Raw genomic sequence first — 13,657 nt, forward strand, 5'->3', positions numbered from 1 at the left:
CCCTTCGTGTTTTGGTTTCTTTATACAACATGTAGGTGCCCACTCCTGCAAAGAGCTGATTTCTTTCAACTCACAGTGAAGTCACTGGGCCAAATTTTGACTGAGGCTGAACAGCAAGATTAATGGAACTCAGCTGGTGTTCAGCACCTCTCAGAATGTAACTCAGTGGGAGTCCTGCATTCGTGATCCTTCCTGGCAGCTGCTTGCTTGCCTTGTTGCTGCAGATGATAATTTTATTTCAAGCCCCTGACATAGGCCATTCTACAGGTATCTGTGAGGCACAGCTTAGCATTCCCCTCACAAACGCTGGAGGCCAGGCCTCTGAATAAGCAGTTCAAAATAAAAGCAGCGCTCTAGTCTCCTCATTTGCTGTTCCTCACACTCTGGTGTCCATTGCGTACATTTTGGCAGTCGCTGTCTGAGACGATGGATAGTATGTGTTTGCCACAGTCGTTCCAGCTGGGGAATACATCTTCCTCAAGGAACTGGGGGAATAGAACCTCCCAGAGCCAACATCTGTGTTGCAAAGGGAAAGAAAGAGGAAAATCTGATTAGCAATGACCTGGCCATTTCCATCAGCAAAGTGCCCTCAGAATACAATGCAATAATGCTTCCAATTTGTTAAAAAGGTAAATTATAACATTTACACTTAGACCTCATCTTCCATCTGAGGATCTCAAAGCACTTCACAAACACAGGTAAAGTAATACTCTCTGCATTTTACAAGCAAAACACTGATGCACACTTAACCATCACACATGATGATGCTGGATAGGAGATGAAACTTTTTATATAGGCTCTGTGATATTGAGGACTGGGCCTTTAAGGGCTGAGCTTCCCAGACAGAGCAGCTGGGCAGGGTGCTCGGAAGCTCTTGTTGTTTTGCGCAGCCAGTTGGACGGAACCAGACACAGAACACAGCAGATCTCGTGAGCACATGAATACTGAGTGATCGCTGAACGCCACGTTCTCCAACGTAGTCAGATCAGGCGTGAGCCTCAGGTAATAGCCTCTGATAGGCCGCTGGAGAGCTATAGGAAATGTGTGAGGAATCTTGGTCCTGTTCTCAGCTGCGAAGGATCCACATCCCAGCAGTCAGAACCACAGCAGTGAATCCGAGGGTCTAATGGACACACAGACTTGAGCTCTCCTCTCTGCCCAGGATATGCCACCTGAGCCATTCTATTGCTCTGGGCATGTGTAACAGCTCCCACAAGATTATTAACCTTATCTCAACTGTGTTTAGCTGATGCCGTTGGATCTTACCTTGGAAGAGATACATGCAGCAGGTGAGCACAGCCCCAGATAAGAAGCAGCCCAGGGACCCAGCCATTCCGAGCCAACAAGACCAGCCAAACTTATACTGGATGCCAAGAAACACATTGTGCAAAATCAGGGAGGAGCGCTCCACGTACACCTCAAGGGCATACCATACCGAGCCAATAAGGCCTGGGAAGCCTGCAGGGCAGGAGAGAAGAGCACCGAAGAGAGCTGTCAGACAGGTCACAGTGATTACCCGGACTATGCGATTCCTGGCGTATACTCTGCCATCTCCTAACGCTCCCATTAGCTCCTGCTGACTTCATCTGGTGGGTCCCATGTATACTCAAGGGCAGTTTATGCTCAATGGGTTTGCTTGCTCAAAGTGTCATGGACACTAGCTGGTTGACATCTTTCAAATTTTGAAACTTCTACTTAAAACTGTGTTGGGGGGAGGGGAGATTATATATCTATGCAATTCCCCCCTGCCCCACCATCCCCTGTTTATCAACTTATAGCTGATTGGGAGTTTTTGAATGTCAACGTTTTTCAGGAATATTTTGAATTTGGACACATCTGGAGGAAATGGCCAACAAAATGTTCACAAAGTGCTTTTTGATTAGCTCTAATACACACTGGGCCATACAGAAGCGGATCTCTGAGCACGTTATAAGCACATGTATTCATAAGCCTCCCAGTGACTGGTATTAGATCCTTTATATCTGTGAGGGAAGTGACATTGGGAGAGCTTTTTTAATATTGGTGCAAATCCAAATATGACTTTGTCCATAGTGAGCTGATGCTATAACTTGGCACCTATTTATCCTAGTTACTTCTCTGGCTCCCATCATGCTAGTATCTAAGACTCTTACAAGCTAACGTTGTTAGCCTCAGAACACCTCGGTTGTGAGGCTAAGGCAGGGCAGTGCTATTATCCCCATTTTACAGATAGGAAACCGAGGCACAGAGAAGCTAAGTAACTTGCCAGGGTCACAAAGGAAGTCAGCAGTATAGTAGAGAATTGAATTTGGTTTTCTGGCTAGCGGCCAAACCATTGGACCATGCTTCCTCTTAGAGCGTGTGTCTCGGCCCACTAACCTACTCTCACTCCTTTGCACTAATTATTTATTTTTAATCAGGCCATCTATGATCATGTGACCACACTGGACAAATACCTGCTATGAGCAATGTAACTCCAGACACGAGACAGATGCGCAGCTTGATGGTGGGCTCATCCATGAGGAATTTGACACAGTCAAGTCCCAGGAGCAGGAAAGCGAATCCAAACCCCGCCAGGATGTCTGCTGTGATCATCATGGCTCTGGTCAGCACCAACTTCACTGCAGGACAGGATAGGAGGTTGCAGTACAGCAAGAAGATACAGCCAGGGTCCTAAAAGCTAAAGAACTGGGGGCAGGTCTACACTACCGTGTGAGTAGAGGTAACCTACGGCACTCAGGGGTGTGAAAAAGGCACCTCCCCAAGTGACAGCGACCAAAGCGCTGTCCACACCGGCGATGTAGCTTCCACCTCTCACAGAAGTGGAGTAATTATGCTGATGGGAGAGCGCGCTCCCATCGTCACAGAGCGTCTTCACCAGAAGTGCCCATGAAATCAAAGCACCTGAGGTAGCAGAATCTCTCCAAAAAGGAGTATTGCGTGAAATCTTAGGCCTGGTGATCACCTGACATCTGCCACTTCCCAAAAAGAGAGTGACTGCTATGCAGCGCTCTAAAATGATTAAGTCCCCCATGTAAAAATCACCCCATCTTTTGGATAGCATCACAGTGTTGGGCCCCACCATTGATGTCACACACTGGATGATGGTAGTTGACAGGCCCATAGTTGATGCTAGTTATCCGTAGTCTTGTTTGTATACTGGACATTAATAAAGAAGGCCTCTTCTTCCCCCAACCGGTGACACATCCTAAATTAATCCCACTGCACTATGGCTAATCTAACCATAGATACTTCAAGGATAAGAATGTCTGGAAGATGAAGAGATGGGATGGCAGCAGGCACCGTGGGCAGGCCTTTGCTGAGGCCTTTTTACTGGGATGTGGAGGCAGCCAGAAACATGTCATCTTGTCCTGAGCACCCCAGCCAGCTGTGCCTTTCATGGAGGTTCTCCAGACAGACAGAAGGTGAAGCTGACCCTGTACCGATGGCCAGCGCCAGGCGTACACATGGCCTGTGCCCCACCGAAGGGTCTGTCTTCACTGCCGAGTGGATAACTGGAGTCACTCCTCTCCAGTTACCTTAGAAAAAGTGAGAGCAGCCATATTGTGAAATGCTGCTTGTGTCCACACTGGAGCTGTCTCAAAGGTTTCTGGGGCTGTATCCCATGGTTCTGCCATAAGCTGAGCCACGCTACAAATTCTTTCCCGGTGAATTATGGCAGAACTTCTCTGAACTTTTGGGGCACGTGTGGGAATTATGGGAAGGCCTTGGAGGACTAGCAGCATTTGAGTGGTACAAACCTACTTCCACACTTCTGAGCAGTTGTGCTAATGGCTGATGAGTTGTGCTCACTCAAATGAAGCTAGTCCCCTGATGGACCAACTGCCTCAAGTTAAAAGCACCATCGCACTCGAGTTAATGATTCTTGTGTGGACAGGACAGGAGTTAGGGACAGCACTCAAGTTAGAACTCATTCACTTTGCAGTGAAGACAAGCCCTAAGCCTTCAGGTTTCTAAGGCCATGTCTACATCTAAAATTTTGCAGCGCTGGTTGTTACAGCTGTATTAATACAGCTGTATAGGGCCAGCGCTGCAGAGTGGCCACACTTACAGCAACCAGCGCTGCAAGTGGTGTTAGATGTGGCCACACTGCAGCGCTGTTGGGCGGCTTCAAGGGGGGTTCGGGGAACGCGAGAGCAAACCGGGAAAGGAGACCAGCTTCGCCGCGGTTTGCTCTCGCGTTCCCGGAGCCACCCAGCAAACCACAGGGAAGGAGACCTGCTTGCTCGGGGCTCCGGGAACTAGAGAGCAAACCGGGAAAGGAGACCCGCTTCGCCGCGGTTTGCGCTCGCATTCCCGGAGCCACCCTGCAAACCGCAGGGAAGGAGACCTGCTTGCTCGGGGTTCCGGGAACGAGAGAGCAAATCGGGGAAGGAGACCAGCTTCGCCGCGGTTTGCTCTCGCGTTCCCGGAGCCACCCAGCAAACCGCAGGGTAGGAGACCAGCTTGATTACCAGAGGCTTCCTCCTTCCACGGAGGTCAAGAAAAGCGCTGGTAAGTGTTTACATTGGATTACCAGAGCTGGATCACCAGCGCTGGATCCTCTACACCCGAGACAAAACGGGAGTACGGCCAGCGCTGCAAACAGGGAGTTGCAGCGCTGGTGATGCCCTGCAGATGTGTACACCTTCAAAGTTGCAGCGCTGTAACTCCCTCACCAGCGCTGCAACTTTCTGATGTAGACAAACCCTAAGAATATCAGATCAGCTTTACATCTTGCAATATGATCAAAATCTCCTGTGGAGCCTGCTATCAGGGGCGGCTCCAGGTATTTTGCCGCCCCAAGCACGGCTGCCTTCGGTGGCTTGCCTGCGGGAGGTCCCCAGTCCCACAGATTCGGCGGCACGCCTGTGGGAGGTCCGTCAAAGCAGCGGGACCAGCTGACCCTCCGCAGGCATGCCGTCGAAGGCAACCTGCCTGCCGCCCTCGCGGCGACCAGCAGACCACCCCCCGTGGCTTGCCGCCCCAAGCATGCGCTTGGCGTGCTGGTGCCTGGAGCCACCCCTGCCTGCCATGCAAAATCTGTCCTTGGAAAGGAGAATGTTTGAAGCTCCTTCACTGGAAGTTTTCCAGTGGAGGCTGGACAGCCATCTGTAACAACTGCTGCATCTTGACAGGGGGTTAGACTAGATCAGGAGATCTCAAACTTTTTTTGCTGGGACCCCCTTTGAAAATATTTCAGGCTGTGATAATCTCCTCTCTCTCAAAAAGTGATGACTCCTCGCATACCAAGCCACCCTTCCATGGTTTGTGATTGAAATCTGAAGCATACGTACAGGGGTGCTCAGCAAATATGGAGTCATACTCGTCACAGGTTTGAATCCCATCGAACACGTTGGTGACGCATTCCCACCACAGGCCACGGCACTTCGTGCTCACCTATAAGTAAAAACGCAGCGAGTAAGCACACCCAGATGAAACAGCAGGAGCCAGAGGAGGGAGCACGAGGAACATTTTAGCCCAGCAAAGTTAATGATAAAACTCCCATTGACTTCCACAGTGGCTGGTCTTCATCACTGGACAATTGCTCAGGCAGAAGTGTTCAGTGTACTAAGTCCACTACCTATCATGCTAACTCATATTGTCTCATCGTTTTCTTGTGCTCCCCTGTCTGCAGCCCCCTGTTGTCTCTTCTCCTATGCTTAGATTGTAAGGTCTTTGGGGCAGGGACTGTTTATACAGCACCTAGCAAAAGGGGGTCCCGGTCTGGGCCTGGGATGCCAAGTTCCTACAGCACCACAAACAGTTAATGACAATAAGAGTTTTGCCATTTCCAGAATCAGGCTTCAGGCTGGTGGTTACCAGCATGCCTGGAACTCAGGTCACTCGGAACTGAAAAGTCACTGTACAATGTGGTTCAGAGTGAATATTGTTTTAAATTAAGACGATTCTGCCCCGGATAATTTTACCTCGAGCTGCCAGGAATTTGGTTGGGGAAAAAATCCCATGGCTTGTGCTTTGGAGTTTCCTGTTTCAAAGTGAACTTAGTGGGAGCGACAGCTGCTGGACTGACATCCCCAGGGACTATGTGTGTGGACAAGGTGGGCAGCAGCAAGACGCCTTCCCCCAGGCTGCCTTTTTTGCCCTGGGACCATAACTCGGGTTGAGGTCATTCACCACTCATGCCCCCTGGCTCAGATTCCCAGCCCCCTGACCCTTCCCACCAAACCCCCCATAAGTCAATCTAACACGAAAGATATTTTTGTTAGTACTGTAAATATGCCAACGGGAATTAAGCACCTCTTGCATATTCTTGGCATTGCTTGTACATATAGCAGGGAGCAGGGCTAATGTTTCTGCTACCTTGGACTCAAGTCTGCATTACGGCTGCCAGAGAAATCCCAGCTTAGTTTAACAAAAGAGTAACTCCCGTAGGAAAGAGGAACAGTACCGCTTGTTTGGATGATGAGACAAATCTCCTTTTTTGGATGGCAAAACGCACCAAATATCAGACTTAAATTTAGTCAGATAATACATAAGAACATAAGAATACCAGGTACCAACCCAGTTAATAGGACACATTACACAACTTGTAATCTCTTGAGCCGGGGAAATGATACCACACTATACTGAAAGAGAATACTCTGTACATCTATGGCTGGGTATATAACCTACCCCTCTTGGTGTAAGACAATACCTTACTAGTTTTCGTTACTATTACACACTGGACTGGCAGTTTAAATGTTGGTTCTGTCAGTTCAGCCGATCCTTTCCCTCTAGCATATTAGCTAAGCCATGGCCATTTAGGCTACTCTTAGAAGGGGTATATTGATACTCAAGTGCAATGATTTACACTTGGCCACATTCCATTTCCTATTCCACCTAGTGTCAGAGTGTCAGAGAGCTTAAGGCCAGAAGGCACCATTAGATCATAGGCCAAACACTTGTGTAAGACAAGCATTTCAGTTCTCAGATTGTTAACCTATTGTGTGCCACAGGCAGAGAACAGCAGAGACCGAGGCTGCCACTCAGCCCCCTCATCCTGAGACCAGCTAGTGCCTACAGTCAGGCACCCATCCCCTATTCGCCCCCAAGTTTAGTGTTGCCTTCAAAATGAATGATTTCAGCTACATCGATACTCCAAATCTAGAGCTCTGCAGGGCTTCAGGACTCACCAGTTTCCATGGAGAATCCACGCCTCTATGTGCAAAACTCTACCCTGGGCCTAAAATCTGAAGCGAGCCCTTTGCCAACCCAAGAGAGCTCAGTCAAAGTTGTGTGTGTCTTGGTGCATTTTGAGTGTCTATCATCCTCCTCTCCTGGCCCTGAATTCGTTCAGACAGCAATGGCAAAGCCAAAACACCATGAGAGGCTCCTGTCTTCCCTCATTCTTCCAGGGTGCCTCTTACCTCTGCACTGCCTTCCCTGTCTGTACCTGTACGGCCACTCCCCACTCAGAGCTCTTCCCCAGATGCTGCAGTGCCAGTATGGAGTGAGCCATCTCACCCTGGCTTGGTGAGGAGAGCATGGGGCTAATTGGTGCTCTATTGTAATGGGCCTGTTTCATCCTTGGGCTACTCCAGTATATTGTTCCCCCCCCGACCACTCCTGCGTCATCAGTTTTTTCAGCTTGTGAGTTAGATTGTATTTCTCTAGGTGCTGACATGGCTGTCATCACAACAGTCCCTGAGTGCCTCCCTGGTTAATAAAGAGAACGGTAACCAAATGTCTCTGTCTGCAGGGCAAAGGCCATGTTCACCTTATACGTTTGCACCATGCCTAGCAGAATAGGGCCCCGGTTCTGTGCTGACAACTCCACTCCTCTGACACAATGGAAATTTCTACCATCAGAATAAAGCTCATCTGGGCAGCAAGACACAGCTCCTTGGGGGCCAGGCCAAGATTGTGGAACGAACTTCCCAGGATCTAAAAAACTCTCCACCTTCAGCACTGCCTGTCAGGTGCATTTCTGACATTTCTTCTGTAATAAACAGAGAGAATGCGTGTCGCTAGATCTAAAGAGCATTTTAAAAATGACAACACAAAACACTGCCCTACACACACTTTCCCCCCTACGGAGAGGATGAGAGACCCAAACAGATGTCATAGAACGCACGGTTGGAAGGCTCTCAGATACTGCAGTGATGAATATGGTAGAAGAACTGTTAGAGGATACAATAAAAATGTTAGTAATAATTTCTAACCTGCCTGAAACCAGAGAGGGATGACGTCCCCCAAGAGAGCTTTTTCTGAAGCAGTTTCCAGGACCAGGAAAGTTCAGAGACCTGTTCAAACTTATCCCAAGTGAACTGAGCCTCTAGTCCAGAAGCTCCCAAACATCATTGGTTCATGGTCCATTTTCTTAAAAGATGGTTGTGAAGTGAATAGAGGGAATATCAAGCTGATGCTCCCTCAGTGGTACGTGCACTCAGTTTGGGAACCCCTGTTCTGGGGTACTGCTATCCTAACCCAGCAACGTGCGTAGTGATGCCCACCATGAAGGAAACCTAACTCCAGTTCAAACTAAGAGCCCCGAATAAAAAGTGCTCAGTGATTCTTACTGGAAACACAGCTCCTCTCCCTGCAAACCGAAAGCTGATTGCACTATTCTTTGTCAACCGTTGAAACCAGGAGCAATGTCAATTTCCGAGCTCCCAGAGAATTGATCATTTACCTGCATGCCCATATTTAGAGAGGCAATGAGCTCATTAGGGGAATTAGAAAGCTCATTCTATCAAGTATTAACGCTGGGGGCACTTTGCTGCGTGGTTTGGTATTCATGCTCAGGGCAGGTACGTGAGAATAGTGGCTACCATTAACCCAACTCCGTGTTAATGGAGCACTTAGGTGAAATCCAGGGGGAGGGTGAAGACAAGGTTAAAAAGCCTTTTGTTCATTGGCTGGATCCTTTATACGAATTGTTTTATTCTGAATGAATTCAGGTCTGTGAAAAATGAATAGCAAGGCACAATATAGTTACGATGCAGTCAATATGTTTAGTGCTTTACTGTAAATGGCTAGATTCTGGTGTCTCTCTGTTCTCTTTCAAACTTTCCAAGCCCCGTCAAATTCAAGCCATCTGCTGCTAGAGGCAAGAAGAGAAAAAGCTTCTAATGACCTCGGATTTCTCACATCAGCCTGCAATACATTTAAAAAAGAGCTAAAAGGATGGACTGAAAATCCAGGCCAGCTTTGGTATAGGTGGACGACGTCGATTCACGCCTGCTGGGGATCAGTCCTTAAATGTATCTGAACTTAATACTTAGACATGCTGAATATCATCATTTCATTTCTTTCTACAGTACAGATCTCTGAGCACCGATCACCATAGTACCTAGGCCTCGAGACGATTAGGGTTTGTGTTGTTAGAGGAAAACCATCTTTCCCCGTTGCTGTTGTGACCTTTCACTGTTCTAGGTTGGCCCTAGTATCATGCTTATTGCTGTGGCATCTGAAAGCAGATTCTGATCTCTGTGCCAGTGGTGCCCAGCCACTGGCACAATCGGTGGGTGACCCCTCCGATTCCATACATTAGCAAGTAGGTGGGAGATAGGAAGTCTGTCTGTAAGACTGCCCGGAAGTGAATTTCACCCCGACTGTGCAAAGCACAGATTTTCTAGAGAACATATGTTCTACAAAGTGCAGCCCTTCAGCAGGGTCTGACCATTCTGCAGGTTTCAAAGGCAGCAATAGTAGAGCTGTGTGGTGCTGTGTACTTGTGAAAGTGGTGAGCGTTTGGGAGCCAGGGGACTGCTTGGGACTGCGTGGTGAGAGGCAGGGAGGTCAGTCTGCTGCTTTGATACTCGCGATTTACTTTTGTTGCAGTTTTTCTAGACTGCTAATCTGTGTAAATGTCAATGGAGAGATTTCTGAGGCTCAGAACTAAAAGCCAATCTTTGCATTCCCCCCGAAGTTCTGCTAGCCCCATAGTGCATCTCAGAAAGCCACCCAATTACAGACCTAAAAAAGTCACAATTCTTCAACACAAAAACCTTCAAAAACAGACTCCAATAAGAAACTGCAGAACTGGAATTAATTTGCAAACTGGAGACCATTAAATTAGGCTTGAATAAAGACTGGGGGTGGATGGGTCATGGCTACCACTCTGAAACCTATTTCCCCATGCTAATTTTCCCCTTACTATTACACACACCTTCTTGTCAACTGTTTGAAATGGGCCATCCTGATTATCACTGCAAAAGTTTTTTTTCTCCTGCTGATAATAGCCCACCTTAATTGATTTGTCTCGTCAGAGTTGGTATGGCAACCCCCATCTTTTCATGTTCTCTCTCTCTCTCTATATATATATATAAATATCTTCCTACTGTATTTTCTACTCCATGCATCTGATGAAGGGGGTTTTAGCCCACGAAAGCTTATGCCCAAATAAATGTGTTAGTCTCTGAGGTGCCACGAATACTCCTTTTTCTTTATCCAGATCAGAGGTTTGCACTTTGGCTTCTTTATTCTACAAAGTCTGATCTATAGAATTCACAAAGCAAGGCGAAAACAACCAATCCAGGGTATCCACGTGAACTAGAAATGTAGGACCAAATTGTGCTCTCTTATACTGGTGCAAATCCAGAGTAATGCTGTTAAAGCCAATGGAGTTATTCTGCATTTACACCGCTGATGCTGAGAACAGATTCTGGGCTGTGAAGTTTGTCGCAGTAAGCAATTTGCTAGAGCAAATACCACTCTCCAAAGTCATTAGTTGCTTTTCACCCAAGATAATAGGGGGAAAGTATGAGAGACAGGGGAACAATGATGCTGGCTGGAGCTACCAGGGATCTAATGCCTACACTCTCTCCATTTTCTTGGCAGGCTCAGTCTGGAGGATTCCTGAGCAACCTGGCAGCTTGTTTTCTTACAGACGGGTAAACAGAAAAATCAGACTGCAGTGGCACTTGGCAGCCTTTCATGGAGAAATCCATTCCGCTCCATTTACCACTGGCTCAGTAAACTATTTCCAGCCTTTCACTATAGATGGAGGTTCCCCATATCAATGTTGCCTCTGAGCAGGTTGTACCACATCCCCATCACCCCAGCAGGTGTTTTAGCCTCCCAAAGGCTGATGCGCTGGACTCTCATGATGTGGCTTTTTGTTGCCTGTCCCCAGGAAACATGACTGTCCCCTTTGGTTTCCAAAGGAACATTCCCTTTGCTGTGTGTGGGTCACCCTCATCTCTACCTTACCTCCAGGGAATCGTCAGCGTTCACCATCCAGCAGTCTGTCCAGGTGGCTGCTATCAAAAACCCAGCAGAGAAGAAGGCGAAGAAACACGCGACATATTGGAGAAGGTATCTCATCCCAACGAGTGTTCAGCACGTCCAGGGCATAAAGAACACCGCCTCCCAGGGAGCCTCTGGGCCTCAGTTCACTGCTCCTGTCTTTCAATGGCCATCAAGCGAGTGAAGTTCCCTTTTCTTTTGCAAACACTAATGCTCAACTGTACAAAACTTAATGTTGCTGCAAGAACAATATACACCGGCTGCAACCAAAGGAGGAGGGTCTGAGAAGTCATCCGGAGTAACCGAGCCCTTGCAGCCAATCAGATTTGTTCAGGTAAAACTCACTATGGCTGGGAAAAAGCAACTCAGGTTATGCAGAAAGTGCACGCAGGCAATTAAAGAGTCCAAAACTTCCTTGGAATCATGGTCAGGGTTGGTACAATTTGCAGTTTGTCTATGAGCTGGGGAAGTGATAGAAAAGGAATCAAAATGGAAGCTTCAGGATAGAAGTTTTTTTAATTCCCAGAGATCAGGAAGGAATTCACCCCTCTCTTTCTCTGTCCATGTCAGAGCACTAGGCAATTGATAGGGGTGCGCTTACAAAACAGGCTAGGTTTTACCTTCCTTTGAATCATCAGGGTCTCTGCTAGAGGCAGGATGCCAGACTAGATGCACTGCAGATCTGATTCAGTATGGAAATCTGTTACCTTTAGAAGGAAAGGAATGTTTAAGAGACAAAGGCCCAGACAACCCAACATGGACACACACACCCTTCCCACCCCCTCCCTGTGAACAGACCACCCTTTCCTGGGTGAACTCAGATCTGAAGCTGGACATTGCAAAACATGGCGTCCAAGTTCAGTGAACTCTAGGTTGGTCGCAATCTGAATTCAGACTCCTATGATGGAAGAGCTAAATTCTTCTAAAAGCATTTTTTGTCTACTCATCCTCGTCATTCTAAATTCAGGCCCTGTCTACCCTGTTTTACCTGAAGGATGCTATAGATGAGTAGACAGTTGATACGATCTGGATCGGAGAGAGAGCATGTCATTAAACCTAATTCTTTGAGAAAGGAAGTGATTTGTATTCAGACTGTTAAAAATGATTTGCCTTTTCTTTAAGGCTTGTCTACATGGTGGCGCAGTCCAACAATGGAGAGGTGAACTGCAGAGTGCACTAGTTCTAACTAAAAAGAACAGGAGGACTTGTGGCACCTAAGAGACTAACAAATTTATTTGAGCATAAGCTTTTGTGGGCTACAGCCTACTTCTTCAGATGCATGGAATGGAACATATATTGAGGTAGGAGTTGTCTTACCGACTCTGAGAGGCCAATTAAGTAAGGAAAAAAAAAAAACTTTTGAAGTGATAATGAAGATAGCCCAGTACAGACAGTTTGATAAGAACTGTCCCATGTAGACCATGCTGGTGCAAACTAAAAGATACCTAGCTCGTGTTTATGTAGTTCAGTTTCAACCAGGATTATGTTATGCTCACTTGTTACCTTTTCATTCACACCAGCAGGGTCTACACAGGCAGTTAGAGTGCTACACATTTGCACACTCTACAAGTCACACCGCCTTAGACCACACCGTGCCACAGTGTAGACAAGCCCTTTTTAATCTCACACGCCTGAACAGACAATTGAGAGAAGAGATGTGCTTGTTCAAGGTTCCTCACTCGCCACCACGTTACTCAAGGGATCAGAACACTCACAGTGAGGGCTGGAAATGGTTCTCTCATCCTGTGAGAATTTCTGAGGTTCCAAAAACTGTCCCCTCCTGAATCAGGACAAAAGGTTAAATGTTTGAAAAATTTCACAAGCCAACAACCTGAAAAAATAAAATCGGTTTGGCTCAATTGAAAAGTTTTGTTTCAATAATTACAAAATTTTTCTTTTTGATTTCTGACCTATTTGTGGTAGAAATAAAGCTACATTTCAAAAGAACTGAAAAGTGGAAACATTTCATTTTGAACCTGTGGAAATGGGATGTTTCAGTGATTTCAGAACTTTTGTTTCTTTCAAGTCAGAAAATTCTTCCGAAGGACGCTTTTCTGCAAAGTTTCCGTTTTGGTGAACTGGCATTTTTCAGCAAAACGTTTTGTCAAAATTTCCCAATCAGCTGTACTCACAATCCTCACCTGAGACGTCCAATAAGTCCTCCAGGAAAAGCGAGGAAGACTAAGATTAGAATTTCTGATATTTCAAAGGTACAAACAAGCAGAAATCCCCATTTCTCTAATGTTTTTATTTTGGGGGGGTTGGGGAGGCAGAGACATAAGTGGGAGGAAATCCCTGACCATTAGGAAACCTTCTAATGATGGGCAAATCTCCAGTTAGATTAAACACATGGCTGGGAGCCTGGAACTCCTTAACTCTAATTCCAGCTCTGTTACCAACTCCGTGTGTGACGTGGGCAAATCTCTTCACTTCTCTGTGCCTCAGTTCCCTCATATATCAAATGGAGATAATGGTCCTTACTTGT

General features: G+C 46.9%; 1 protein-coding gene across 1 annotated transcript; it reads right to left on the minus strand.

The window, feature by feature from the left end:
- Window positions 1-376: 376 nt before the first annotated feature.
- CLDN16 (claudin 16) lies at window positions 377-11,250 on the minus strand. Its single transcript, XM_030576455.1, has 5 exons — window positions 11,137-11,250; window positions 5,277-5,379; window positions 2,436-2,600; window positions 1,267-1,458; window positions 377-516 (listed from the first exon to the last, which is right to left on the minus strand). Exons 1-5 carry the CDS (start codon window positions 11,248-11,250, stop codon window positions 377-379), a joined length of 714 nt encoding a protein of 237 aa, XP_030432315.1.
- Between the last annotated feature and the right edge of the window lie 2,407 nt (window positions 11,251-13,657).

This window comes from Gopherus evgoodei, chromosome 9 (assembly GCF_007399415.2).
Source record: "Gopherus evgoodei ecotype Sinaloan lineage chromosome 9, rGopEvg1_v1.p, whole genome shotgun sequence".
In the NCBI taxonomy this organism is placed as follows: domain Eukaryota; kingdom Metazoa; phylum Chordata; order Testudines; family Testudinidae; genus Gopherus; species Gopherus evgoodei.

Coding starts and splice junctions, on each gene's coding strand:
- CLDN16 (XM_030576455.1), bottom strand. CDS start 11,250: ATGAGATACCTTCTCCAATATGTCGCGTGTTTCTTCGCCTTCTTCTCT. Junction 2,601..5,276: donor CATATTTGCTGAGCACCCCT/GTACGTATGCTT, acceptor CCTGTCCTGCAG/TGAAGTTGGTGCTGACCAGA. Junction 517..1,266: donor CTGCATGTATCTCTTCCAAG/GTAAGATCCAAC, acceptor TTTGCAACACAG/ATGTTGGCTCTGGGAGGTTC.